This window comes from Hyperoodon ampullatus (assembly GCF_949752795.1).
Source record: "Hyperoodon ampullatus genome assembly, chromosome: 16".
Classification (NCBI taxonomy): Eukaryota; Metazoa; Chordata; class Mammalia; order Artiodactyla; family Ziphiidae; genus Hyperoodon; species Hyperoodon ampullatus.
The window spans coordinates 71,231,263-71,256,025 of record NC_136929.1 but is presented as its reverse complement, the minus strand read 5'-3'; the positions used below and the strand labels follow the sequence as shown (position 1 = coordinate 71,256,025).

Here is a 24,763-nt window from a genome sequence, read left to right as displayed (position 1 = left end):
GCTAGTATGTTTTCAGATTGAAAAGGGATTTTGTCCATGTCCTCCTGTCAAGATCTGAATCCAGTTAACCCAAAAAAACCTGTTCCCGCTCTCAACATCTTAACAGTAGCTGTCACAAGACACCCACTGAAGTTCCTTGAGGCTGAATTCATTTTAACTGGATCACCTACTAGCAATAAACAATGATTCTTTAGCTACAGCAAACTTCCATGTAAATGAGAGATAACTACTTGTTCCTCTTGACTAAAAATCTGCTAAGTTTTGACACAATTTCAGCCCCTCTACTGCGGTCCTCTCCTTTAGCTTAGAAAACTTAAGTTTAGATTTATAATCACTATTCCTGCTTTTTACTTACATGTGCCTTGCTTTAGAAAACTATCTTGTTTAATCCAATAGTCGGACAGCAAAATTAGTTTTTCCTGATTTATGTAAACAGCAGCCTATGAGAACACACGGAATGTTTCACAAAAATCTTTATCAGCCCATTAACCTATTTACAAGGGTAAAGTGAGTATTTTTTAAGGGATAAACTTTGCCCGCCCTTACACTTATTTAAATGATGTTGCTAAGAGGTATTAACTGAGAATAAGATTAAAATATGTATATAACAAAACCTTAAAATCTTAAGTGAAAGCCATTTAACTAATATTTAAAACCTCTGCAATTATTAGTTTATTAGTATCATCCAGGACTCAGATGTTCAGTATTCCTCCTGAAATTACATAAAACAAATGCAAATGGAAAGAATCCAAGTCAAAATTATATAACAAAACATCACTCCATCACAAAAGCGTGTAAAATTACAAGAACGCTATTTTAAAACACTGGCACTTTAAGAGAACGATAATCTCAAAAACCACAAAATTGCCAAATTGTTCCCTAAACTGTTAAGCAGATAAACATATGACCCTGATGAATGAGCTTGAGTTTTGTAAAGAAAAATTCAAATAAATCAGGTAATTCATACTGAAATACAAAGTTTGTCTTCTTCCCTCATGTCTATTTATAAAGGGGCAAACCATAATATAGGAAAATATACCTGATTTAAAATGTGGTATACAATTTAAAAAGTTGGCCCAATTAATTAAAAATACCTTTAATGGAGGATCTCAAGTTTCCTAAACAATCCGTATTTAGATAAATAGGAGAAGACATTTACAGCCAGCACTTTTTCTCCAGAGCCTTTGTTGGGACTAATAACAACAAAAAAAACATAATATGGCAGTCTTGTATTTTAAGCTCACGCTTTTGGGGATACATTCTCAGTCTTAAACGTGGGAACTGCAAATATAACTGCCATTACATGGTAATGGGAGTTAAAAGATGTAGAGTCCTCATGTAAAGATTAGAACATACTTTTCTATTAGTCCTTCAAGGACAGACTTTCAAAATGTTTGATTCTAATAATCCCGTGCTGTGAGTAGATTGGTTACTCTTCACTTTGTAAATGAACCTGGGCTATGTGAAATCTGGTATCAACCGATCAAGATTTGAGTTTCAGTTATGGATGAAAACTGTCTCAATTAAACTTTTATTACCCTCATCATGAGTATGCAGGGTGTGTACACAAAAGCTTTTTATCAGCTAACTATACGAAAGATAAACACTGTAATAATTCGTGTGATCCAAAATGGGCAAAAGCAAAAGACTAGCTTCCCCTTAAGAAGAAAATTTTCAGACCTATGAAAAGGACAACAATACTAATAAAAAAAATTGTATTTACTTAGAAGCATTCAGAATGTCAACAAAACAGCTGCAACTTTTTTTCTTTTTTTTGCAATTACAGAGTGGTATTCAGTTAACAGAACAACAATTATTTCATATAAGCTGCATCAGAGACAACTGAAGATGAAAAAACTACCATCCCCATATATAACTAATTTGTGCTGTGCACCAACAAGAACCTGCTTTAAATTTCCATGCCAATTTACAACCCCCATACTGTACCAGGCAAGGTTAGTGGCTATTGAAAATACCACCAGGACAGGGCTATCTAAAGACACATTCGGTAGTGTGTTAACTATACAAAAAAAGACACTGTACAGTTTAAAAACAAATCTTACACAGCCTTACATTTCAATTTTTTTCTTTAAAAGGAGTGAGTTGTGTACAGGGGGGTTAAATGCTTTATAGACAAGAAAAAAAAAACTGCGCTAGAACCAACTTATTCATCATCATCATCTTCCTCCTCCTCTTCATCCTCTTCATCTTCCTCCTCCTCCTCATCCTCTTCATCTTCCTCATCTTCCTCCTCTTCCTTCTTTTTCTTGCTTTTTTCAGCCTTGACGACTCCCTTTTTTGCTGCATCAGGCTTCCCTTTAGCTCGGTATGCAGCAATATCCTTCCAAAATAAAGGCAGGAAGAAAGTGGTTGGAAAGACAAAACAGTTAAGGAGAGAAATGAAAGTAACATGGCGAAACTTTATGAAAAAATAAGGACTCAGATATACTAAAATAACACATTATCTGCACTCACATCTGTGGACTTTCAGAAACACACATAAAAATATTATAATTGTAAATAATCCGTAACTCATGGAATGACATGGTTTGACATCAGCATTGTTACGCCTCACTGAAGTACAACCATGTACCACATCCTAAGTTCAGTTTATTAAAACTAGAACGTAGAGACTGATTAAAGGGTAGACACTGCCACCTTCTGAATGCAAAAACGCATTCTACAGGTTTATACTGTCAGACCCTAATCCATAGTAGAAAATCTTGTCTTAAAAAAAAAAAAAAGTTATTTGCCACTGAGCATGCAATTAGGTTAAGAAACATCTAGAAATGGATACATTTCTCCAAAATGACTAAATGAGCTAAACTCTAACTTTACTTTTAATATTTCAACTCAAAGTATAGAGGCTACAGCTTTTTATTTTTTCAATTTACTGTACAGATCAACAAACTCATAACTTTCTGATTTAGTAAAGCTTTTTTTTTTTTTTTAAATCTAAGTGAGGGAACATAAATGTTTCAGGGTGTTTATGAACAATACAGATCTACGTTACTTGGTCCAGCCTATTTTTATGTTGTGTGCCTGATCATCTAAAATACTTAAATCATTTGACTCCAAGTGACTACCAAAATCTTCATAAATCTGGATACTGGAGAATAACAAAACCACCCGAGTCAAATAATGTTGTCAAACAACACTAACAATTTATTTGATCTTCTACGTTCTTTAAAACATGGAAAGGGACTTAAGAGTACAGCCAGTGGCACACTGAATAGCTGTTATACTTAAAACTGCATTACACCTCAAACTCTTAGGAATCATAACAGGAAATTAAGATGCAGTACCAAGTATGGTCATTCGTCTAACACCTGGCGTACCCTTTCATCACTACACCGAGCCAATCCATACTCACCTTTTCGTACTTTTCCTTCAGTTTAGCAGCCTTCTTCTCATAAGGCTGCTTGTCATCTGCAGCAGTGTTATTCCACATCTCTCCCAGTTTCTTTGCAACATCACCAATGGATAGGCCAGGATGTTCTCCTTTGATTTTTGGACGATACTCAGAACAAAACAAGAAAAAGGCCGAACTAAAAAGAGAGATTTAATTTTAGAATTGTAGGTTTACTAAACAACTGTGTTGTATTGCTGTATAAAAGCTGCTTCTAATTTCTACCACATATTTCACAGGATATAAATATTATGAAACGCTAAATATCCCTCATTAAACTTAATTTACACAATGAGCTAACTTATGACACCACTAGCTGAACATACACTATTTATTAGCGTTCCAAGAGAACATTCTGCAAATTACTCTTAGACGGATGGCATTTCTTAGGAAAGACAAGAATCAAAATTAAAATTACACTTAGGAGATATATTGGGTGAAAGAGGCCAGAATCCAATTCCACTGCTCTAACTAAAACTGCCATCCAACAGGAATTTTATTTACAAAATTTAAACATATCGACGTGAGTTAGCGAAGAAACTCTGATTACAGACCCCAAATCCACAAGGTGGCTTGCTAAGTTTGTCTGACTCTACTGCAAAACACTCCTTGAAAATAAAAACAGGCAAGATACTTACGGAGGCCTCTTGGGTGCATTGGGATCCTTGAACTTCTTTTTTGTTTCCCCTTTAGGAGGGATATAAGTTTTCATTTCTCTTTCATAACGGGCCTTGTCCGCCTTTGCCATGTCTTCAAACTTTCCTTTCTCTTTAGCAGACATGGTCTATAAAATAATAACTTGTAAACTTAACTCGACAACAAAGTTTTAACAAGCTGTCCTCTTAAGTATTAAAAGGAACAAAACCAGTGTCCTTTGCTGAATATTTAGCAGCCTGTTCCAACACCACCACTCACATTATGCAAACTGTACCGAGGCTTTTTAAAAATCCCCAAATCCCAATTTGGACTTCACCCTTTAGTACCTCCTTAGTATGTTTTAAGCCCTCTTACCTTCCACCTCTCTGAGCACTTCTTAGAAAACTCTGAGAAGTTGACGGAAGCATCTGGGTGCTTCTTCTTGTGCTCCTCCCGGCAAGTTTGCACAAAGAATGCATATGATGACATTTTGCCTCTCGGCTTCTTAGGATCTCCTTTGCCCATGCTTAATTATTTTTCTAAAAAATAAATAAAAGCGTAATGTTAACAATGAAATGTTCGGCATTTAAGAGTACCCTAACTTCTTGGGGAGGGAATGAAAAGCAAGGCACTGGTTGTTTAACAGGGCAGTGGCATTAACCCCTCATAATACCAGAGAAAATGGCAGTGATAGTCAATTCCTAGAAAAGGCTACACCAGGCGAAAAACGGTCCTTGAGTGGGATCTCCAAAAAGTGGACACACAGTGGTATACTCACACGGCGCTTGTTACTTCGCTGCCTGTATCTGTTCTGGGTGAATACCCAACCGGTCATTTAAAAGAAACGAAGAATTAAAGGCAAAAAATCGTTTTCAATCAACAAAACCAAAGGTCAGAAAAGCGACGCTGCCGATTCACGGCTCAGCGCTACGTAAGGAACAAATAGGTGAGAGCCAAGGCGGGCAGACCTCTCCGGGTCGCGGGCCAAGTCCACGGCTCACCTAAAGCTGTCCCAGGGATCACTGTAAATACTCTCTCGGCATAAAAGTTTGCCGGGGGGAGGCAGCGGGAGGCCCGCTCGGGCCCGGGCTGGGGGATGGCGGCGCTATCTGCGCGGCTGCCACCGCCAGGCAGCTTCCTTTGCTATCGGCTTGGCCCCGAGACGCATTTCGGTTCTGACTAAACACGTCCGGTCTGAAGTTTCTTCGAGTAAACAAGGATGAGGGACAAAAGCCACTCCTGCTCGCTGCTCGGGCTGCCCCCCGCCCCCACCAGGGCAGTATTTTTTTTTTTCTGAGCCGTGGAAGTCGGGGCGCCGCGCGGGGCGGGCTCCGCACACCTTCCCGCCACCGGGCCCCACCCCGGGCCGCCCGCCCACTGCGGGGCCGCGAGGGGAGGCCGCCCGGGACGGCGGGGCCGCGGCCCGGCCTCCGGGCCCGGCTCCCCGCCCCGCACGGCGCCGCCACGTGCGCCCGGCCGCCCGCCGCCCGCGCAGGCCTGCCGGCCTCCCCCATTTTGTCGGCTCGGCGGAGGGAGCAGCCCCGCTCGAAATGGGGGCTGGCTCCGCCCGCGGCCGCCGGGGCCGGCGCGCACGGAATGGCCGCTGCGCGTCTTCCCCGCCTGCGCCGCCGCCGCCGCCGCCGCGAGGGCGAGCGCGAGCTAGAATATGGCTCCTTCCCTTTGTGTGTGTGTGTATGTGTGTGTGTATGTGTCTGTGTGTGTGTGCGAGTGAGTGTGCGAGAGTGTGAGTGCGAGCGCAGGCGGGCGGGGTGCGCGCCGCGCTCTGGCGCACACACTCGGCCATGACGGCCGGGGGGAGGGGCGGGGGGCGCGCAGCCGGACCCTCCCCCCGCCCGCCGCCCGCGGGGGGGCCGCCCCGGGAGGCGCCCCCGGCCCGCCGCTCCCCTTCTCCCTCCGCGCGGCCCGTGCGGCCCGCCGCCCCCGCACGGACGACGCGGGGCTGTGAGAAGACGAAAAAAAAAGTTGCCTCGGAACTGCTGCGCCCAGCTCCCCCGCCCGCGCCCGCCCGCCTTGTTTTCTCTCCAGCCAGCAGCGCCGGGCCGAGTCAGCCATGTTCCAGCGAGCGCCGCGGCGCCGCTCCCCCCGCCGCCGGGCCGCCGCCGCCGCCGCCGCGCCCGGGCACTGGCTCGGGCTCGGGCTCAGGCCGGCGGGCCCGGCCCCGCGCCGCCGCCCCCGGCCGCGGCCCCTCGCCGCCGCCGCCCGCCCGCCCGCAGCGCCCGCCGCCCGCGCTTGCCCGCCGCCGGCGCCCGGCTCTGCGGCGGCCAATGCAGCCGTGAAGCGCCGCCCGCCCGCCCGCCCGGCGGCCCGCCGCCCCCCGCGCACGCCGGCCGCCCGAACGCTCGGCCCGGGGGCCGAAAACACGTTAAAAAAATTTTTTTAATGAAAAAAAAAATTTTTGCGCCAGTCAGCGCGGACGCCGCCGGGGGTGGAAACTCGCGGGGCTCGGGGCTCGCGGCGCCTCCGGCGGCCCGGGGGCCGGGGCTCCGGCGCGCGGCCGGGCTCCCGGCGCCCGAGGGGAGGCTCGCTCCGTGCGCAGTTCCCCCCACGGTCCCCCCTCATTTGCCTTTGTGTGGATCCTGACCCGCCGGCTCCCGGCCGCGGGGATCCGGCCGCCGCGCGGGCTGTGGAGCTGCCGGAGACGCTCTCCCCGCCGCGGCGCTGCCCCAGACTCACCCTCCGCGAGGCACAGAGTCGCCCAGTGCCCGTCCGGCTCTCACTTGCCCCGGCGCTGTCTCTATGGAGCTCAATGTACTGCAATGGCTGTGAGAGCGGGAGCCAGACGCAGCCTCCTCACTCTCTCCGCTCTGTAACATTACTCTCCAGCCAGCGCGGCTCCTATTGGCTACCGCCAACTCACGGGGCTCTCTCATTGGTCCGATACCTCCCATTGTCCTGACCAGAGCCCGTTTGCTATTGGCTGTCTCCGGGGACACGTCATCAAGGATTGAAACAGCGCGCAAATCTGAATGTGTGTGTATGCCGGGCAAAGAGGCTGAGGCGGGAGAGGCAGAGGCAGAGGCAGCAGCTGCTACGGGAAAGCAGAGCTCTATGGTGTATGTGTGCATGTGTCTAACCCAAGCCAGCCCCACGCCCGAGCGGCCGCCGGAGCGAAAAGGGCCTGACTTTTCCACAAGTGTCTCCAGCTCCTCGGGCAAAAGAGACACCCACAGGCCTCCCCCCCCTTCTCACCCCAAACTCACTTCCAAAGCCGTTAAGATAAGAGGCCCCAGACTTTTTAACAGACCTTCAAAAGTGAGAGCGACACGATGAGATCACGGCCCCTGAAAACCGGGGTTTCTGCTCGTGCAGAGGGGCGAAGGCAGCCAAGATTCGAGCTCGTCAGCAACATATGGTTGCATTACACTCTAGATCTCTGGGAAGGCAGGGCTTTTCCTATAAGAAAGTGACACGATCCAGTCAGCCGGCTTTAAAACACCCCTTTTCTGGGCTCCTAAACCCGTACCGTCAGGCTTGCTGAGCAGCTGAAACCTTGACTCACCGAACAGGCATTTAGTTTCACCCTTTTTCTTGGATTGATCGAGTTTCACAGCTCGTCTAGAACTTTTTATTTAAATACAAAGCACGGTCTCAACTTCCTGGAAATCAAATGATTATTCCATGTAACTAAAGCACACAGCCACTTCGTTTTGATATGGGGTACTCTAGCAGGAAATGTTTGCGAGGGCCTGCTAGAATTAGCAAATTCATTAGAGACCACCTTTTTAACTGTTTGGCTGTTTTATTTGACTTGGTGTGGATTACTGTTATAATCAAACGAATCCTTGTGATGCTATCTTTCCCTCCCATCACACCACTTAGTGCATCCATGTAACTGCTCTAGGATTACAGGAGTTGTAGGTATATTGTTACCCGGAGGATTAGATAGAGGCAGAGAGTGTGTTTCTCTAACTCACCAAGCTGGCGGTATTAATAGCCATACTTATTATGTCTGTAAAGAAAAATGTGCTAGCTATAATAGCCAGTTCTGAAGACTCTACGGTTATATCAGCCCTTTATGAAACTATTATCTATTCCTCTGTAGCCTGAGCAGACCACACCCCTATTCAGTTATAACAGGCTTCCCTTTTTTTTCACTCTCTGATGGTATGTTTATACACTTCTAAACCCACCAGCCAATTCCTCCAAATGTAACAGACCAAAGTTAAAATCACTCATTTTATTATGTCAATTTTATTTCATATATCCAGTCTAAGCATCCATAACATAATGTATTTGCTCAAATGTATTAAGCTATTGAGAATAGACTTAGAGATAACCTCTCCTGACCTATGATGTCAATGTTTATTCCTTTTACTAAAAAAATACATAATTGGTCTCAAGGATTATAGTCTTGGTGAATGGACAATGCATGTCATATGAACATGAAAAAGTATGATATTAAGACCATATAAACTAGTATAATGTACACTCGGTGTTTAAAAAGCAAACATCTAAAGTTAACTGTTATACTGTTACCTTCACACATATTTACTCTTCTTTTTACTTCCCTCTATTAATCAAATTTTATGCTTTCTTTAAATCTAGGTATTTATTTCAATTCTGTTTTATCTTCTCGATGACTATATTACAAAATATTCATATGAATTATCCACACTTTAGATGGCATCCGTGATATCAAAATTTGAATATTATCTGAAGATAGCACTATTGGTATTTTCCAGGAGCAGTGTTGGGTTTGCCCCGGTCCAACCACTTTTTTAGGTTCTTTTACCAGTTGTCTCTAAAAGCTTACTCCTGCCAGGGTAAGTTTATGGTCACAGAACAACTCAAGAGCAATGGGCCCACACAGGTTTCTATTTCAGCAGGATGGTACGGTGAATTACAGGCACTGGATTTAAATAGACCTGGGTTCAAATCCCAGCTCTGCTACTTACTAGCTGTATGATCTTTGGCAAGTTTTTTTTTTTTTTTAACTCCTTTGTGCTTCCAATCTCTCAGCTATAAAATGGAAGTGATCATGGGCTTGTTGTAAAGATTAAAGTTTTTCTTCAAAGGTTTAAAATTATGTTATGCAGACCTCTTCAAACCCATGAGTTAGAAAACATCAAGTGCAGTTAGTTAGCCTTGAGTTTTTCTTCATATTTTAATTTTATATGAGGGCAGTGGTTGCAAATTAAGTTTTTTTTTTTTAAATTTTAGCCTCAGACAGCACTAAATCCTCATCCAGTCTAGTGATGGTGCCCTCAGTTATTCCCAAGTATAACAGAGGCCATGTCCCAGAGCATTAAAACCTGCACTTGTAGGCACATTTCTCTTATTTGCTTTTTGTGATACAAAGGGAGGAACATAAAAGGAGAGAAACTTTTTAAGTAAACCCTACAACTTCTAGCTCTAAGCCTGCAACCTTAACGTTCACTTATTTTATTATATTAGACCCTCTCCTTCTTCAACATGAATCATTAGCCACAAATTGGCATATATTTTACTTTAGGGTTATTGGGTGTTTTAATCCCAACTTACGAAGTTATCTAATTCAAAAAGCCTGAACACTCTCTCCCATGCCCAATTTAGCCAACTAAATTACAGATCTTCATGAATACGGGTTATACCCCTCCTGGAGCCTGCCTCTAGGACAGGAGAAGTGCCTCTCTTCTGGAATCTCACAATATTCTATACATCAATTACTGTGCTCACAACTGTAATTATCCAGTTATATGTCTGTTTGTCCCACAGCAAGCAATGCACCCCTTAAAGGCAGGAATCCTATCTTATCTTTGCATCCCAAGCACCTAGCAGGGTGCCTGGCATACAGCAGGCAGTAAATAAAGTCTGTTGAATAAATGATTTAATAGCTGAAAGAGTACTTACTGCAAATTATTGTTTTAATCTTCCTCTTCCATCTTTGGCGATAAACATTGGGGTATTTCTAAATCAGAAGGCAGGAAAATAGAACAATAAGTAAATGTTAGGATTAATATTGAGGATAGATGGCAACTGCACCTCATTCTTATAACTTAAAAAGAGGAAGATGGAGTTGGGGGCTAGGGGCAATCGCAAATAAAGACAAACGCATATATTTGTAGTATTTACCAGCTCCCAACTAGGCCAAGGTTATTCCTAGTTGGATACAGCGAACTATGGCAAGCCAAATAAGAATTTAGCACAGAAAACTGCAAGAATGTCTGCCCAAAGGTTGCTTGCAGTGGGCCTTTGAAACAACTCTAATGTAAAAAAATACAAAAAGCAGACAGGGGGCTGTAAGTCTTTGGCTGGAGGATATTGATTCCTCCTCATGCAATGAAGCCTAAAGTCAAGTTATATGGATCCTCTGTTGTCTCTCCTTCTCAAAAAGGGCCAGTTTCTGAAAAGGAATAGAAACAGTAAACCAAAATGTCTGACGAGGTCAACCGCACTAAGGGTCCTGTACACTTAAAACCTTCTTCTTCTTTTTTTTTTTCTTTTTTGGATGCTGACAATAAAGGAGAGGAATTCAGGTAGAGAAAAGCGTACAGGTTGTGACCTAGGACACCGAGTCCCACCCCTCAATCTACCACGTGTGGCCTCGGGTAGCCACTAAGGTCTGTGCTCATTTCCCCAACTCTTGCTTAGAGGTGGTGATGCTTCATCTCACTTGCAAGGACATTACAGGATTAAACAGATGGGCACAAAGAAAGACCCGAGGAAGGCAGAGAGGTGGTGTTATGATATCTGTCAGCGCGTGGGGAAGGGGAACCTTGTCCTGGGCTGCTTAAGTACTTCTGCCTCGGCCCGAGTCTTCTGTGCCAATGTGGCTTGCAGGTGGGGAAATCAGTGGCTTCAGCTGTGGGCAGCATTGATGGCTGAGGCAAAGAAAACGGTATGGAAGTGATTTTTTTTTTTTTTCTGGGCTGCGCTCTGCGGCTTGCGGGATCCCAGTTCCCTGAGCAGGGATTGAACCCCAGCTCTCCACAGTGAAAGCACAGAGTCCTCACCACTGGACCGCCAGGGAATTCCCGGAAGTGAATTTATACCAATAATATCTCTAGAAGTGTAATATTTCACTGGTGAATAAGGAAGGAAAATTACCTTTTCTTAATAAGGTTCCTGTTCTCTGGTTAGCCAAAGAATGGTACACATGAAGAGGGGGACACTCATTAGTAAACGTTTTTATAAAATGGTGATCTAAATTCAGAAAGGATCAGTATTTTAGGTCTTGATCTCAAGAGCCACGTCAACAGGCCAAATTCAGGTGCCCTATTAGAAGTGCCATAAACCTTAAAAGCAAATGTCTTAGCTCACCTGCTAGGATGGCTATGATCAAAACGACAGACATGGGGAGCATGAGTGAAAATAGAGAAATTGGTGGCATCATACACTGCTGGTGGGAATGTAAAACGGCGCAGCCGATTTGGAAAACAGTCTGACAGTTCCTCCCAAGGTTAAACATAGAGTTACCACGTGACCCAGCAATTCCACTCCTAGGTATGTACCCAAGAGAAATAAAAACACGTCCACACAAAAACCTGCACATAAATGTTCATAGCAGCATTATTTGTAATAGTCAAAAAGCAACCCAAATGTTCATCAACTGTTCAGGGGATGAATAAAATGTAGTGTATCTTTGTGACTGAATATTATTCATCGATAGAGTGGAATGAAGTAGTGACACGTTACAACATGGATGAACCTTGAAAACATTATGATAAGTGCAAGAAGCCAGACACACACAAAAAGACCCACGTATTATATGGTTCCATTTATATGAAATGTCCAGAAGAGGAAATTTATAAAGACGGAAAGTCGATTAGGGGTAGCCAGGGGTGGAGGATGGGGGGAAGGGGGGTAACTGCTGGTGGGTGTGGAGCTTCGTTAAGAAGATGAAAATGATCTAAAATTAGATCATAGTAATGGTTGCGCAACTCTGAAGACACCAAAAGTCATCAGATCGAACGTATGTGAATTATCTCTGGACAAAGCTGTTTTTTAAAAAACTAATTAATGTTTTCTGAAACAAACACAGAAAGGGACGACGGATCGTGACCCACTTGCTAATCTTGCCCTGTACTTTCCTGCTGCCTGTGGCGTTTCACACCTCGTGAAAATGACACTCTTCCTCCTCATTCGGTGGAAATTTCTGTCAGTGGAGTTATATATTCTGTGCTAAAAGTGTGTTTTTGCTACAAAATTATGTTAAAAGAGCACTCTCCAGGGGTACCTTGGGAGGTTTCCCTCGAGCGCCTGAGATGACCGTACTGTTGGCTGAGCCATGAAGTGTTAGGTCAGACGGTGCAAACTGGCAGGCCTCTGGCTTATGAGACCCTCAGATGTGCCATTTGGTTAACGTGGTGTTTTTAAAAAGTTGGATTTTTTTTCACATTAAAAAAATCCAGATATTTGGCTTCTTTTGAAAAATCAGAGATCCGATAACCTTGGCTCCATGGCTGGGCAGGGTGACGATGCTGTGGAGTGAATAGGGGCCGCCTCCCTCAAAGGAGGTGTGTTCTGTCTTCTGCGCAGCCCCACCGTTCCCTAAGCATCTGGCCTGCCGCCTTGCCTGCCTGGCTCCTGGGGACATTTGAGTTTTGCCAGTCCTGAGTTGGGTCCTTAGACTTTCAGGACTACGACCTGCGATTCTGAAACGTTCTTCCTCAGAGACTCTTTTCGTAGGAAACACTTATTATCATCACACAGAACAGAGTGGGAAACTGAACTAGAGGTGAGGAACAGACCATTTTTGGTGTTGTCACAGGTAGCATGTACTCCTGATGTGAAACAGAGAGTCTGGCCGTGCTGCACAGGATGTCCTACAGCCCAGACAAAAGTAAGCTTTATTTATCATATCTCTCCGATATGCTGAGCTCTTTATACAGATAATTTTGTTTAGTCCTCACAGTGATCCTATAGGCCAGGATGCTTATCTCTCTTCTACAAATAATTCTAAGGAGGCTCAGAGAGATCCCTTAAGTTGTCCAAGGTCACACAGCTAGTGAGAGAGTAATAGTAAACCCAGTTCTGACTCCAAAGCTGACGTTTTCTCCACTAAGCCGCCTGACCTTCCAGTTATTAGCCTAGCTAATAAAATAAAAAGCGATCACATTTTCCCACCTAAATATAACCCATATCCTCACGGGAATCTGACGTAAGTTTACAGTCTCGACTCTCAAGATTTTTGAATAGGACACATACATTTTTGCATATATAAAACTTGAAAAAATTTATGGCAATTCCCTGGTGGTCCAGTGGTTAGGACTCCGAGCTCTCACTGCCGAGGGCCTGGGTTCGACCCCTGGTCAGGGAACTAAGATCCCACAAGCTGAGTAGTGTGGCAAAAAACAAACAAACAAACTTGAAAACAGTTTCATGAAACAATACCTACCATGGTGATGGAGTCTGACTTTTTTTTTTTCTTAAAATCCTAAGTTTACTTTCCAGCCCGCCAATGGGCTCTGTAGTTTGCAAAACATTGCATTAAAGCCCGAGTAAAGAAGCCCCGTTTCCCATCAAGGGTAACTACAGCCCTAAGTGACAAGTGTGGGTGCTGCCAGCTGATGGGATGGGACTGAAGGGAGGAAAGGCCAGGACAGATGCCTGGAATCCAGGACCTGCGGCCAGAGCTCCCCAGCACACTCAAGGAGGCTGGTGCCAAAGCTGTGGACCGTCCCAAGTCCAGAGAAACAGTCTGGAGACAGGAAAGGGCTGTGCCTTGCTCTGCCTGGGAGACCAAGACAAAATCAGGCGCTCCTGGCCTCCAGGAAATGCAAAGAAGACATCTGAAAATCCCCTGAGGCCTAGGAGAGAAATCCTAGCAGGCCTGATAAACACCTTCCTCACCTGGGTGGGGTTCACCACCTTGGATTTGTCTTTGTCAGAGGCCAGAGAGCAGGAGTCTCTCTGCCAGCAGAAGCTGCACCGATGGGAAGATGGCCTCAGCTCCCCAAAAGACAGCCTTTTTGTTTAAAAAACAGTGCCCAAAATGGCTTGTGGGCTAAATAGAAGGTGACTGCCAACCCGTACCTCTTGTTCATAAAGGTGTTGAAAAAAAAAATCAACAACAACGAAAAACCTGTACGCTTTTTTTGAGAGGTTGCTGTTGATCCCTGTTCTTAGGTTTCCTTTTGCTTTCCAAGAACGGAAATGAGGAAGTAGGAAGGAGATAGCATGATTTACTATATTCTAACAAAAGCACTACCAGCAAATTGATAGTCACATTCAGGAACAGAACTCTGCCTTGGAAACATTCATGGCATTTGACCAGTGATTTTGCTTCAAAAAATACTAAGAAAATAATCAGAAATAAGTAAAAGGCACAAAGATGTGAATAAGAATATTAATTGCAGAATTATCTATAATGTGTCAACAGCCTAGATGTTCAATGAAAGTGGCTTGGTTTAATAAGTTTTGGTCCATCCTCATGACGGATTATTATGATGCCACCATCAAATTGTTATGAATACTAAATTTAATGCCACGTAAAAATATTCATATTACCTTATCATGACAAAAACTATTTTCAGAAGGATCTCTGGTTTGAAAGAAAAGTGTGTATGTGAATCCAACAAAGATTGGAAGAATATACTAAAAAACATTAATAGTGTTTATTTCAGGTGAAAGGTAAGCTTTGTTGTCTCCTTAGGCTCTTCAATATTTCCTTAGTTTTCTACAATTTATGCTACTTCTAAAATTAGAAACAAAAACTCCTTTTTTTTTTTTTTGCGGTACGCGGGCCTCTCACTGTTGTGGCCTCTCCCGTTGCAGAGCACAGGCTCCGGACGCGCAGGCTCAGCGGCCATGGCTCACGGACCCAGCCGCTCTGCGGCATGTGGGATCTTCCCGGACCGGGGCACGAACCTGTGTCCCCTGCATCGGCAGGCGGACTCTCAACCACTGCGCCACCAGGGAAGCCCAACTCCAACTTTTTAAGAGAAGAAATTTGCTAATAGAAGACTGAAAGATTTAGATCATTTAAAGAAATTCAGACCTCGTCAGTACTCCAGAAATTCTTCCCTGTAAAGAGATATACACTATATATAAAAATCATGCACATTTATCATGGCCCTAAAGTTAAGGTGTCTCCACTGTCACCCAAATACGACCACCCTGTTAACACAAATCAAAATCAGGTATGTGCTAGGAGGAAAAGTCTCCGTGTTTACATGAAAACCTTGTTACCTCTCATCGCTACTGCTTTATCTTCTTTACTCACTATTCCTTCTTTTCCCATAATTCAGTCCTGAGTCATCTTCTCTCTGCTTCTCTGCTCTCTTAGAGACCCCAGTGACCAACTGCACGTGGAGTTTTAACCTCCATTTCTATGTAAATGACTCTAAGTTTCCCTTTCAGCCTGAGGCTCTATCCTGGACCCCACCGTGTACCAGTTTCTCAAAGCTCACAGGTTCGCTCTCTAAGCCAGACCCCTTTCTGATTTCCCTACTTGCCGACTTCCCACACTAGCTCCAATTCTAGGAGTCTAAGTCCCTTTCTTCCTCTTCCCTCACATCAAATTCTGTAACATCCATGTCACAGTACTTTTGAATCAATGCCCCACAGCTTTATTTTCATTTCTATTGCCCCCAACTCTAGTTCTGGCCTTTGTTATTTTGTGGTTAAGAATGGTGGCTTTGGAACCAGACACGACTAGGTTAAAGTCCTGGCCTGTGCACTAGCTAGCTGTGTTACCTTAGGCAGAGTGAATTAACTTCTCTGAGGCTCAGCTGCTTTTGTACAATGATAATACCCCTTTCAAAGGGAAGTTGTGAGTTTAAATTAGCTCATATACATAAAGAGCTGAGCCTAGTATGCAAATTGCTTAGAGTTCTGTAAATGAGCACCAGATGTTGGCTGTTTACTTTAGATTATTTTAAAAACTGGTATTATTAATATTTTCCTAATGCATAAAGCTCCACCACTGCTTAAAAACTTTCCATTTAATTACAACATTTTCTTCCCAATGAACTACAAAATCCTCACCTGGCCTTCAAGGCCTTCCCTAGTCAGGCAACATTTCTCCCTTGCTTTCCCTCCCACTGCTCTCCTAAATTCCAGTCAGACTGGACCTTGTACTTCCCTACTTTTGAGCTTCTGGCCACACTGCTGCTTTGTAGCGTCCTTCCCCCACCTGTGCTGCTAAATCCAACCCGTCCTTTAAAACTTTCCCAACCGTTTACAGTTCTCAACTTGATGAGCTTTCTTTCATTTCTGAGCTCTGTCACTTTTGGCTGTACCTTTCCAATGGCTTTTATAGTGTTATAAATATAATGACAATGGATTATTATATATTTTATAGCCTGTATACATATATTACATATTATGTTGTTTTACGCATCTTTGTTTCTCCAGCACTCTTTGCCCATCACAGGTACTCAGTAAATGATAGCTGAATGTCAAGGTGAGGTTCGATTTTCTGTCCACACCTATCACACCATTGATACTCAATTTTAATAAACCATGTCTACAATTCCCTTCCCTTCATAGATTGAATTACATCCTAGTGCGACATGGAGCAAAACCTATTGTTGTGTTGTCATCTTTGTTGGTCAAAATCAGTGGATATTGGCAACTTTATGTGGTTAAATTCTATTCAGGTTGGCCCCTATCCTGACGATCTGGGGCAATGGTTTGATGAACTGCTGCTTTAACAGATTTTCTTTCTTGCTTTTTACTGTGTAAGGTTGCTATAGTTCAGAAGCTTGTAAATACATATATTTTTTAAATTCCCGGATCTTATGAAAAGTCCTTAAAGTCAAAACAGTAACACCAGGTTTCTGATCGGTTGCATTCATGTGGCAGATTTTGAGGTTAACACACTTTTTTCCTGCATATTACCAGATATCACAAAAATTCATAAACTCCCCCAAAATGGTACTCCTTCTTGTGTAGCAAATTCATTTTGGCACCAAAATGGGCGCCATCGAAGAATTCAACAAATTCAATCTAGGTTTTACATTTGGGTAAAACCAGTTCAGATTTGCCTGAAACCACTCCAGATTTATTGGGAGCAGTATGGGTGACAAGGGTTCCCTGGGTGGAGCCGGCCGTGGTGGGACAGGGGAAGTCAAGCAAGGCGGACCTGCAAGGCCCCAGCAGGGACCGGCTCTCCTGTCTTTTGGTCACTCCCACCCACTGCTGGGGTTTCTAGCCCCAGCGCTCCGCGCTCCCTCCCTCCCCAGCCTCATTCCTCTCCGCCCGCGCCCGACTAACAGCAGTTCCTGCTTCACAAACACAGTACTTAAAGCACCTAGTTCCTGGGATTTATACTTGCCAAGTGGCTGTGAGGAACACGTTTTTCTCAAGCCCAGGCATCAAAAGGCACTTATTTCAACACTTCAGGGAAAAACAGTAACTAAGAAAATCAATAATCTCATCCGAAGCAGAAGAATGGATTTTTGTCAGGCTATCTCTATGGTTTCCTGCCCATCTTTTAAAAGAAGCGTAATATTAGTCTCTTGAATCTTTTTTCGTCCTGTGTGTTCTTACCTTACCTAAAGAAATGTAATGTTTTTGCAGAGAGAAACTATATCCTGACCTAAATATTATATGGTAACAAGGTGTCTTTAAAAGCTACATGTTTCCTAAAGATAATTAGAAGACTCAATATCTTTACGTGGCTACAAATTCTTCAATGGCTAAAATCGAGCCTCCTATCTTTTTCAAAGGGTTTTTTTTTGGCTTTTTTTTTTGATGGAACAAAAGAACACAAATGAGATTAGAGGAAGAACTGCTAGAGCAACAGAAGGAAAGAATGTCAAAGAGGGGAAGGGAGGACGGCTACCAAAGTAGAAGCCAGTGCCAGAGTGTTCCACTCAAAAATGTTCCCTGAACCTATCCAACATCTAAGAAAGTTAGCCTGAGGCGGGTTGTGAGCCCTAAATGCAAGGCTTAGATGCTATCTAAAACCAGAAAGAGTAGTCAGAAGGAATGTACATGCATATCTCCCAAAGCAGAAAGATGTGAAGAGGACTCTAGGCAGAAGACCCGCATTTTTCTACAGTGAGCTGCCCATCGCATCATAGCTTGGAACTCTAAGATTCAAGGACAGACAGGTGGAGCCGAGTCAGCCTACTAACGGAGGGAAGCCACTGTCTTACTCATGAGCCTGGTATTCCCGCTCAGGTCAAGTATTCTTAGTCTTAACTGTGCTACCAAAGACCCATACGATCGTCACAAGCCATAGGTTAACATTTGTGGTTGAGAAAGAACCGATGTTTAGACACTTGAAAGAGCTTTTAGGCAAAACTTACACTTAGAAAAGTTCCCAGGTTTAATTCGGATCCCTTCCCCCTCCTCTCTTCTTTGCTTTTCTCTTCCTTTCTCTCTGTTGCCTAAGACATTAAAAAAAACAACAACAAAAAATCCCCCACCCTTTTAAAAGTATTTATTTATTTGTTTTTTGGCTGCGCAGCACGTGGGATGTTAGTTTTCCGACCAGGGGTGGGACCTGCCCCCTCCTGCCTCCTCGCATTGGAAGCGCCGAGTCTCACCCGCTGGACCGCCAGGGAAGCCCCCAAACCCTCGCATTTGTTAGCGAGACAGTAAAGGGAAAGGCAGCGCGGGGCTTCTCCCATCAGGGTGAGAAGGCAGTGATGTTCAGGGGTCAGTGTCCGTGGACGCGGGTGGGGCAGAGGCAGAAACTAATACTTACCGGGCATTTACACGTGCTAGGCACCGAAAATGCTTTTACCTCCTTGTAATTCTCGCAGCAAGTCCTTGGCGTGGGTGCTACTTTTCTGATTTTACGGAGCAGGAAATTAAGGTCGCCTAGGCTGACCCAGTTAGTCTCTCTGACTCCAAAGCCCAACCCCTTTACATGACGTCCGGCGTGGATGTGTCCTTATGGTCTCTGCTTTGGCGCTAAAAACCAACAATCTCAAAAAGATACATTCCAAAGGGAGCAAAATGACAGCTGTAGCCAAAATTGTGCAGTACTGCTTCCTTCTAGGGTCTGTGTGGGAAGTGAGAAAACTCATGCTCTTTACTGATTATTGAGGAGAAATTTCAACGGAACATTTGAGAGGTCAGAGAATCTCCTCAAGGGGTAGCGCCTCAGAACTTTTTTTAAAAAAATAAATTTATTTATTCATTTATTTATTTTTGGCTGCGTTGGGTCTTCGTTGCTGCGCGTGGGCTTTCTCTAGTTGAGGCGAGCAGGGGCTACTCTTCGTTGCGGTGCACGGGCTTCTCACTGCGGTGGCTTCTCTTGTTGCGGACCACGGGCTCTAGGCGCATGGGCTTCAGTAGTTGTGGCGCACAGGCTTCAGTAGTTGTGGCACATGGGCTCAGAAGTTGTGGCTCACGGGCGCCGGCTCAGCAGTTGTGGCGCACGGGCTTAGTTGCTCCACGGCATGTGGGATCCTCCCGGACCAGGGCTCAGACTTGTGTCCCCTGCACAGGCAGGCTGACTCTCAACGACTGCACCACCAGGGAAGTCCGCCCCAGCACTCTTGACCCAAAGGTGAGTGGGCCACGTAGGCACAGAAAACTCAATTCATTCTTAAAATAGTCCCTCATCGTTCTGAGTCCTCCAGTATTGGGAAACTCAGCACTGCGTTAAGGTGGCCCTGAGAATCAAGGCTTCATCCAGCTTTGCACTCGTCGTTAGAAACTTCTCCTGGTCCTCTCTACCTGAGCAGCCTGGCCCAGAAACCTGAATTGCATCATTGATTCCTCCCTTTCCCTAACTTCCAACAATCAGCAAATCATCGAGTCCTGTGGTATCTACCTCTTTCATTTATGTCTCTGATCTACCCACTTCCCTCCTTTCGAAGACCACCATCTTAGCTGAACCTATGGTCTCCTGCTTGGTTTACTTCAACAAAGTACCTAGCATCTCTGGGCCTTAGCCTTAGAAAACTCCAAGTGATTTTTCTAAAGTAAATAAGATAATATGATCATGATATTCCCCTACTTTAAAAATCCCTCTATGACTTCCCACTGCCTTCAAGAGAACGTTCAAACATTTTAGCAAAGCATCGTGTTCAGCATCTGCTGACAGATCCAGCCCCGCGCTCTGAGCTCCCGCTGTCTTGAGCCATCGGGAGGTCCTAGACTGTGTGCTTCTTCAGGTACTTATTCCTTCAATCAGGATAATTCTCCACTGACCTGCCTCCTGCCTGTCTTTCAGCTTAAACATCTCTGCTCTGAGAAGCCTCCCCTGACCGCCCCACTCTGAGACCCCTCCTCCCCTGGCATCCTCATCCAGGCCTGCAGCTGCCCATGTGTGTAGCCATATAGTCTGCAAATCCCTCAAGGGCAGGGTGAGCTTTAGTCACCATTTTTCTTGGCATCTAGCCTAGTGCTTGGCCTACAGAGCCACTCAATCCATGAGTAAATGCTTAAATGTGATGGAGTGGGGAAAGTAATGAAGAGATGTGAGTCTAATCATGACTTTGCTACCAACTCCTGTATAACCTGCCACTAAAATTCACATTAAAGCAAAATGTTAATGGTACAAACTACTCTGTATAAAATAAATAAGCCACAAGGATATATTGTAGAGCACGTGGAATATAGCCAATATTTTATAACTATAAATGGAGTATAATCTATAAAAATGTTGAGTCACACATACACACACAAAATGCTAAGTTTTCCCATCCTTCAGGTAGGATCTGCATCTCATTCCTCACTCACCGTCCCCCACCAACTGCTACCCTCTCCCAGGGAGCAGGATGAGTACGAGAGTTTGTATTTTTTCAACATTTGGAAAAATAACATGGGGACTTTCCTGGTGGCACAGTGGATAGGACTCTGCACTCCCAATGCAGGGAGCCTGGGTTCGATCCCTGGTCAGGGAACTAGATCCCACAGGCATGCCACAGCTAAGGAGCTGGTGAGCTGCAACTAAGATCTGGTGCAACCAACTAAATAGATAGAAAAAAAATTTTTTAATAACATGGAAGTGGAAATATATGATACAACTTTCAATTCTGTAGATGATTCTTCTTCCAGGTGATAAAGATGCAAGGGGATAAACAACCAAAAGATCTCACAAAGCTCTGTGAATGTGCAAAAAGTGAGAGATATGTACTCATGTGGCAAACAGTAAAATATTGGGGGGGGAAAGTTTCAAATATTTATAAGATGATGGACTCTGAATTCCTATTTATAACACAGGAAAGGCATCTTCGGAGGGATTGTGGGCAGCCCCCCAAAGACAAAAACTTTGTGCTGCTGTCACAAAGCCACCAGACTGTGGGGTAAACAGTAAACACCATTATCCTGCCTTGAGTTCGGATTACTTCCTTCAGGGCTGAGGTGTCTCTTAGAGATAGGTAACAAAAATAAGAGCATCTTGAGACCTTGTTGGAAAGTTTATAAATGCAGATTTATAAAGAGAAAAAAAAAGGGACTTCCCTGGTGGTCCAGTGGTTAAGAATCCGCCTTCCAATGCAGGGGACTCAGGTTTGATCCCTGGTCAGAGAACTAAGATCCCACATGCCTCGGGGCAACTAAGCCCGCAGGCCACAACTAGAGAGCCGCAACAAAGACCCAATGCAGCCAAAGAAAGAAATAAAGAAAGAAAGATTAAAGGAAAGAAAGACAATAGATCTGTGATCAGTGGGATAAACCTACAAGACTAGAAATAGAGGTATTTCCTTAAAGTTGAATCAAAGTAATGCAGGGGCAATTGTGGGGGAAATAGTATCATACGATATTATTTTATTTTACTATTTATTTATTATTTACTTGGTTGTGCTGGGTCTTAGTTGCGGCAGGTAGGCTCCTTAGTTGCAGCTCACGGGCTCCTTAGTTGTGTCATATGATATTATTTTAAATACTATTTTCCATTTACTATACTATTCAGTAGAGTTTAAAGAAGACTCATGGTGTTTTAGAACATGGTTGTAATCAAATCCAGACCCCAATGGGTTTTTTTTTTTTTTTTTTTTTTTTTTGCGGTATGCGGGCCTCTCACTGTTGTGGCCTCTCCCGTTGCGGAGCACAGGCTCCGGACGCACAGGCTCAGCGGCCATGGCTCATGGGCCCAGCCGCTCCACGGCATGTGGGATCTTCCCGGACCGGGGCACAAATCCGCGTCCCCTGAATCGGCAGGCGGACTCTCAACCACCGTGCCACCAGGGAAGCCCTGGACCCCAATGTTTTAAATGAAGGCCCAGAGAAGGTAAATGCCCAAGGTCATACCTTACCATATGACAGAGCTACAGAAAGAACCCACGACTCCTGACTCCGAGCCTAATTAATGCTTTCCTTTAGATTATTTAATACAAAAACACTGTGACGGATGATTGAGGCCCAAAATAGAGAAATTGGAGACAGTGCCAGATAAACATACTGTTAAGGAAAACCAGAATGGCGTGTGCAGTAACCCAACGTTTGAGGCTGACGCGGTACAGGGCAACAATGTTTTCTCACAGAATAGCCCTTTGTGCCACTGTCAGAGGCAGGAGACTGGCCTGGCTGATCTGCTGAGCTAATCCCATCTGACTTGCTTACTCAGACCACCTATTCTCTGAACTCGGATGATGCACACTGCCCACAGGGCCAGTGCCCAAGATGGCTCACTCTGTTGCATTCCCTTCAAGGTTGGATGTCCATGCCAATACCAGCCCCTCTAGGAATGTTGAGGCCAGTGGAATTCTACCAACACTTGCAGGGTGGGGAGGGGAGACAGCTGCCAGTGGAAGTGGTATGGAGGATGGGAGGGCTGAACATCCCAGAAAATCCGACTGCTGCCTCTGCCGGGAGCCTGGTGGTCAGAATGCTTAGTACCCAGGAAGCCTGGGAGCGGGAAATATCTGAAGGATTCCAGTCCTCCCCTCTTGGCACTGCAGAAGCAAGAGAAAATAAAGCAGGGTAACCTGTTGGACTAGACCGTCAAGGCCGCTGGCTTGTTGGCGCCCGCCACCTGCTAGAAGGGGCCTGATGGTCCTTCCTTCTGAGCGGAGAAGACAGTGAGGACCAGAGAGACGCGAGCAAGCGAGCGGGATCCCGATTTGCCAAGATGTGTAGGGAGGCGCTTGGGCAATGCTTGCCGTGAGAGACCAAGCTTGAGCCTGGTCCTTCCAGGCTGGGGTGACCCGTACAAGTGCCCAAACATCATCATCGTGGGGAGAAAAGGAAGCTGCTCGAACAGAGAGAGAAATACTTTGGCAGAGGTGTGCAGCTGAGGATCAGATTCCAAAAGTTTGTCTCAGGAGGGAAAGAAAGAACACAAACATTTCACCTTTTGAAATGCTGGTCTTCTTTCCTCTGGGTCATTTTATGTTAATGAAAAGATGGTTCTAATGGGAAAAAATGGGATATGAGGAATAGGACAGAGAAAGATATGAGTGCGGGGCTGAATGACAGAAATGCAGATGAGTGAGAGACGTGTGGGTGCCGGTTTTGGGGAGAGATCTCGGTATCCTTCCCTCTGACACCCTGCAGGATTAGGAAGTGGCTGTTTTCAACTATGTAGAACATCTGTCCACTAATAACCTCTACCCTGAAGAGGCCCGTGTCCCCGGCTCACCAGGCCTGAGTTCTGCACTCAGTGAGGTTTTTTGTTTTTTTTTTTTTGTGGTACGCGGACCTCTCACTGCTGTGGCCTCTCCCGTTGCGGAGCACAGGCTCTGGACGTGCAGGCTCAGCGGCCATGGCTCACGGGCCCAGCCGCTCCGCGGCATGTGGGATCTTCCCGGACCGGGGCACGAACCCGTGTCCCCTGCATCGGCAGGCGGACTCTCAACCACTGTGCCGCCCACTCAGTGAGTTTTGGGTTTAGCATTTTACCTCTGTGTCTTCACCTACAAGGAGTGGGATTAAACATTCAGCAAAGAGCAGACCACAGGAGATGGCTTTGTTGGACACACTTCTGGAGGTGATGTTTTCCCCACATTTTTCTCAGGGAGGGGCCGGGATTCATGTGCATTTATGCAGAAATTTGCAGAAAAAATAAGTATTCAAATTGAATTCTGACTTGGTGATTTCTAACAACCTATATATAAACTTTGTGTAACTCAATATCTAAGACATAAGGTACTTATCTTTTCATTGTAAGAAAGAAGCTAAATGACTTTTTTTTCCTTCTTACCATTCCCTCTCCCCCCCATTTTCTTTGCAAAAGCTGCCATATCTATTTTATTTTATGGTCTAAAAAAGGTTGTATCACATATGGTATTCCACAAAGAGGAAATGGAAAAAATTATTAAAAAATGAAGAAAAACAGGACTGCTTGCTTAGAAAATAAGATGTATGAACCCTTAAGAATGGGAAAACACCAGCTACTATGGCAGAGAGAAGACATTTTTGCCAAATTTAGAACCCACTTGAAAATCACGGGTTCTAAGTTTAGAACTGAACTAAAAAACTTGAGCTCACATTGCATTTGGCATTCGTTAAAAAAAATTCTAAAATACTAATTAAAGGAAAAAAAATTTATTCTCTTAGTAGTCCTAGAAGCTGGGAATTATTTTCAAACAAATTCTTTATTGGCTCAATAGACTGGCCTGCACTTAGAAAAGAAACATCTTTTTTCTAATTATTTTTTCCTTACAAAATAATGATTTAAAATCAAGAAGGAAGGCACTTTGCCAAAGTCTTTAAAGAGTTACAGAATTGTTGTGTAACCTTTGGACACAAGCAAATATACCAGGTGGTCGTACAAACTTTATGTTTATATATTAGATGGAAGTAATTATATCTACTGCTGATAAACTTTAAATAATAAAAACGCAGTAAAATTGGAAACTATCACTCTAAACAAAACAAACTCTTAACAGCATTATTTTAATTTTCTAATTTAGATGCTAAGCTAGTAAT

The 24,763-nt window shown here is 44.4% G+C and overlaps 1 protein-coding gene across 1 annotated transcript; it reads right to left on the bottom strand.

Annotated features, from left to right (window-relative positions):
- Positions 1 to 1,698: 1,698 nt before the first annotated feature.
- On the bottom strand, positions 1,699 to 4,584 carry HMGB1 (high mobility group box 1). The gene is made up of 4 exons (XM_079721554.1): positions 4,421 to 4,584; positions 4,048 to 4,193; positions 3,374 to 3,548; positions 1,699 to 2,341 (listed from the first exon to the last, which is right to left on the bottom strand). The coding sequence occupies exons 1-4, from the start codon at positions 4,568 to 4,570 to the stop codon at positions 2,165 to 2,167; spliced, it is 648 nt and encodes a 215-aa protein (XP_079577680.1). The 5' UTR covers positions 4,571 to 4,584; the 3' UTR covers positions 1,699 to 2,164.
- Between the last annotated feature and the right edge of the window lie 20,179 nt (positions 4,585 to 24,763).

Excerpts from the sequence above, each read along its gene's own strand:
- HMGB1 (XM_079721554.1), bottom strand. The coding sequence starts at position 4,570 with ATGGGCAAAGGAGATCCTAAGAAGCCGAGAGGCAAAATGTCATCATAT. Across the intron at positions 4,194-4,420 it reads AGTGCTCAGAGAGGTGGAAG|ACCATGTCTGCTAAAGAGAA; the intron begins GTAAGAGGGCTT and ends ATTATTTTATAG. Across the intron at positions 3,549-4,047 it reads AATGCACCCAAGAGGCCTCC|TTCGGCCTTTTTCTTGTTTT; the intron begins GTAAGTATCTTG and ends CTCTCTTTTTAG.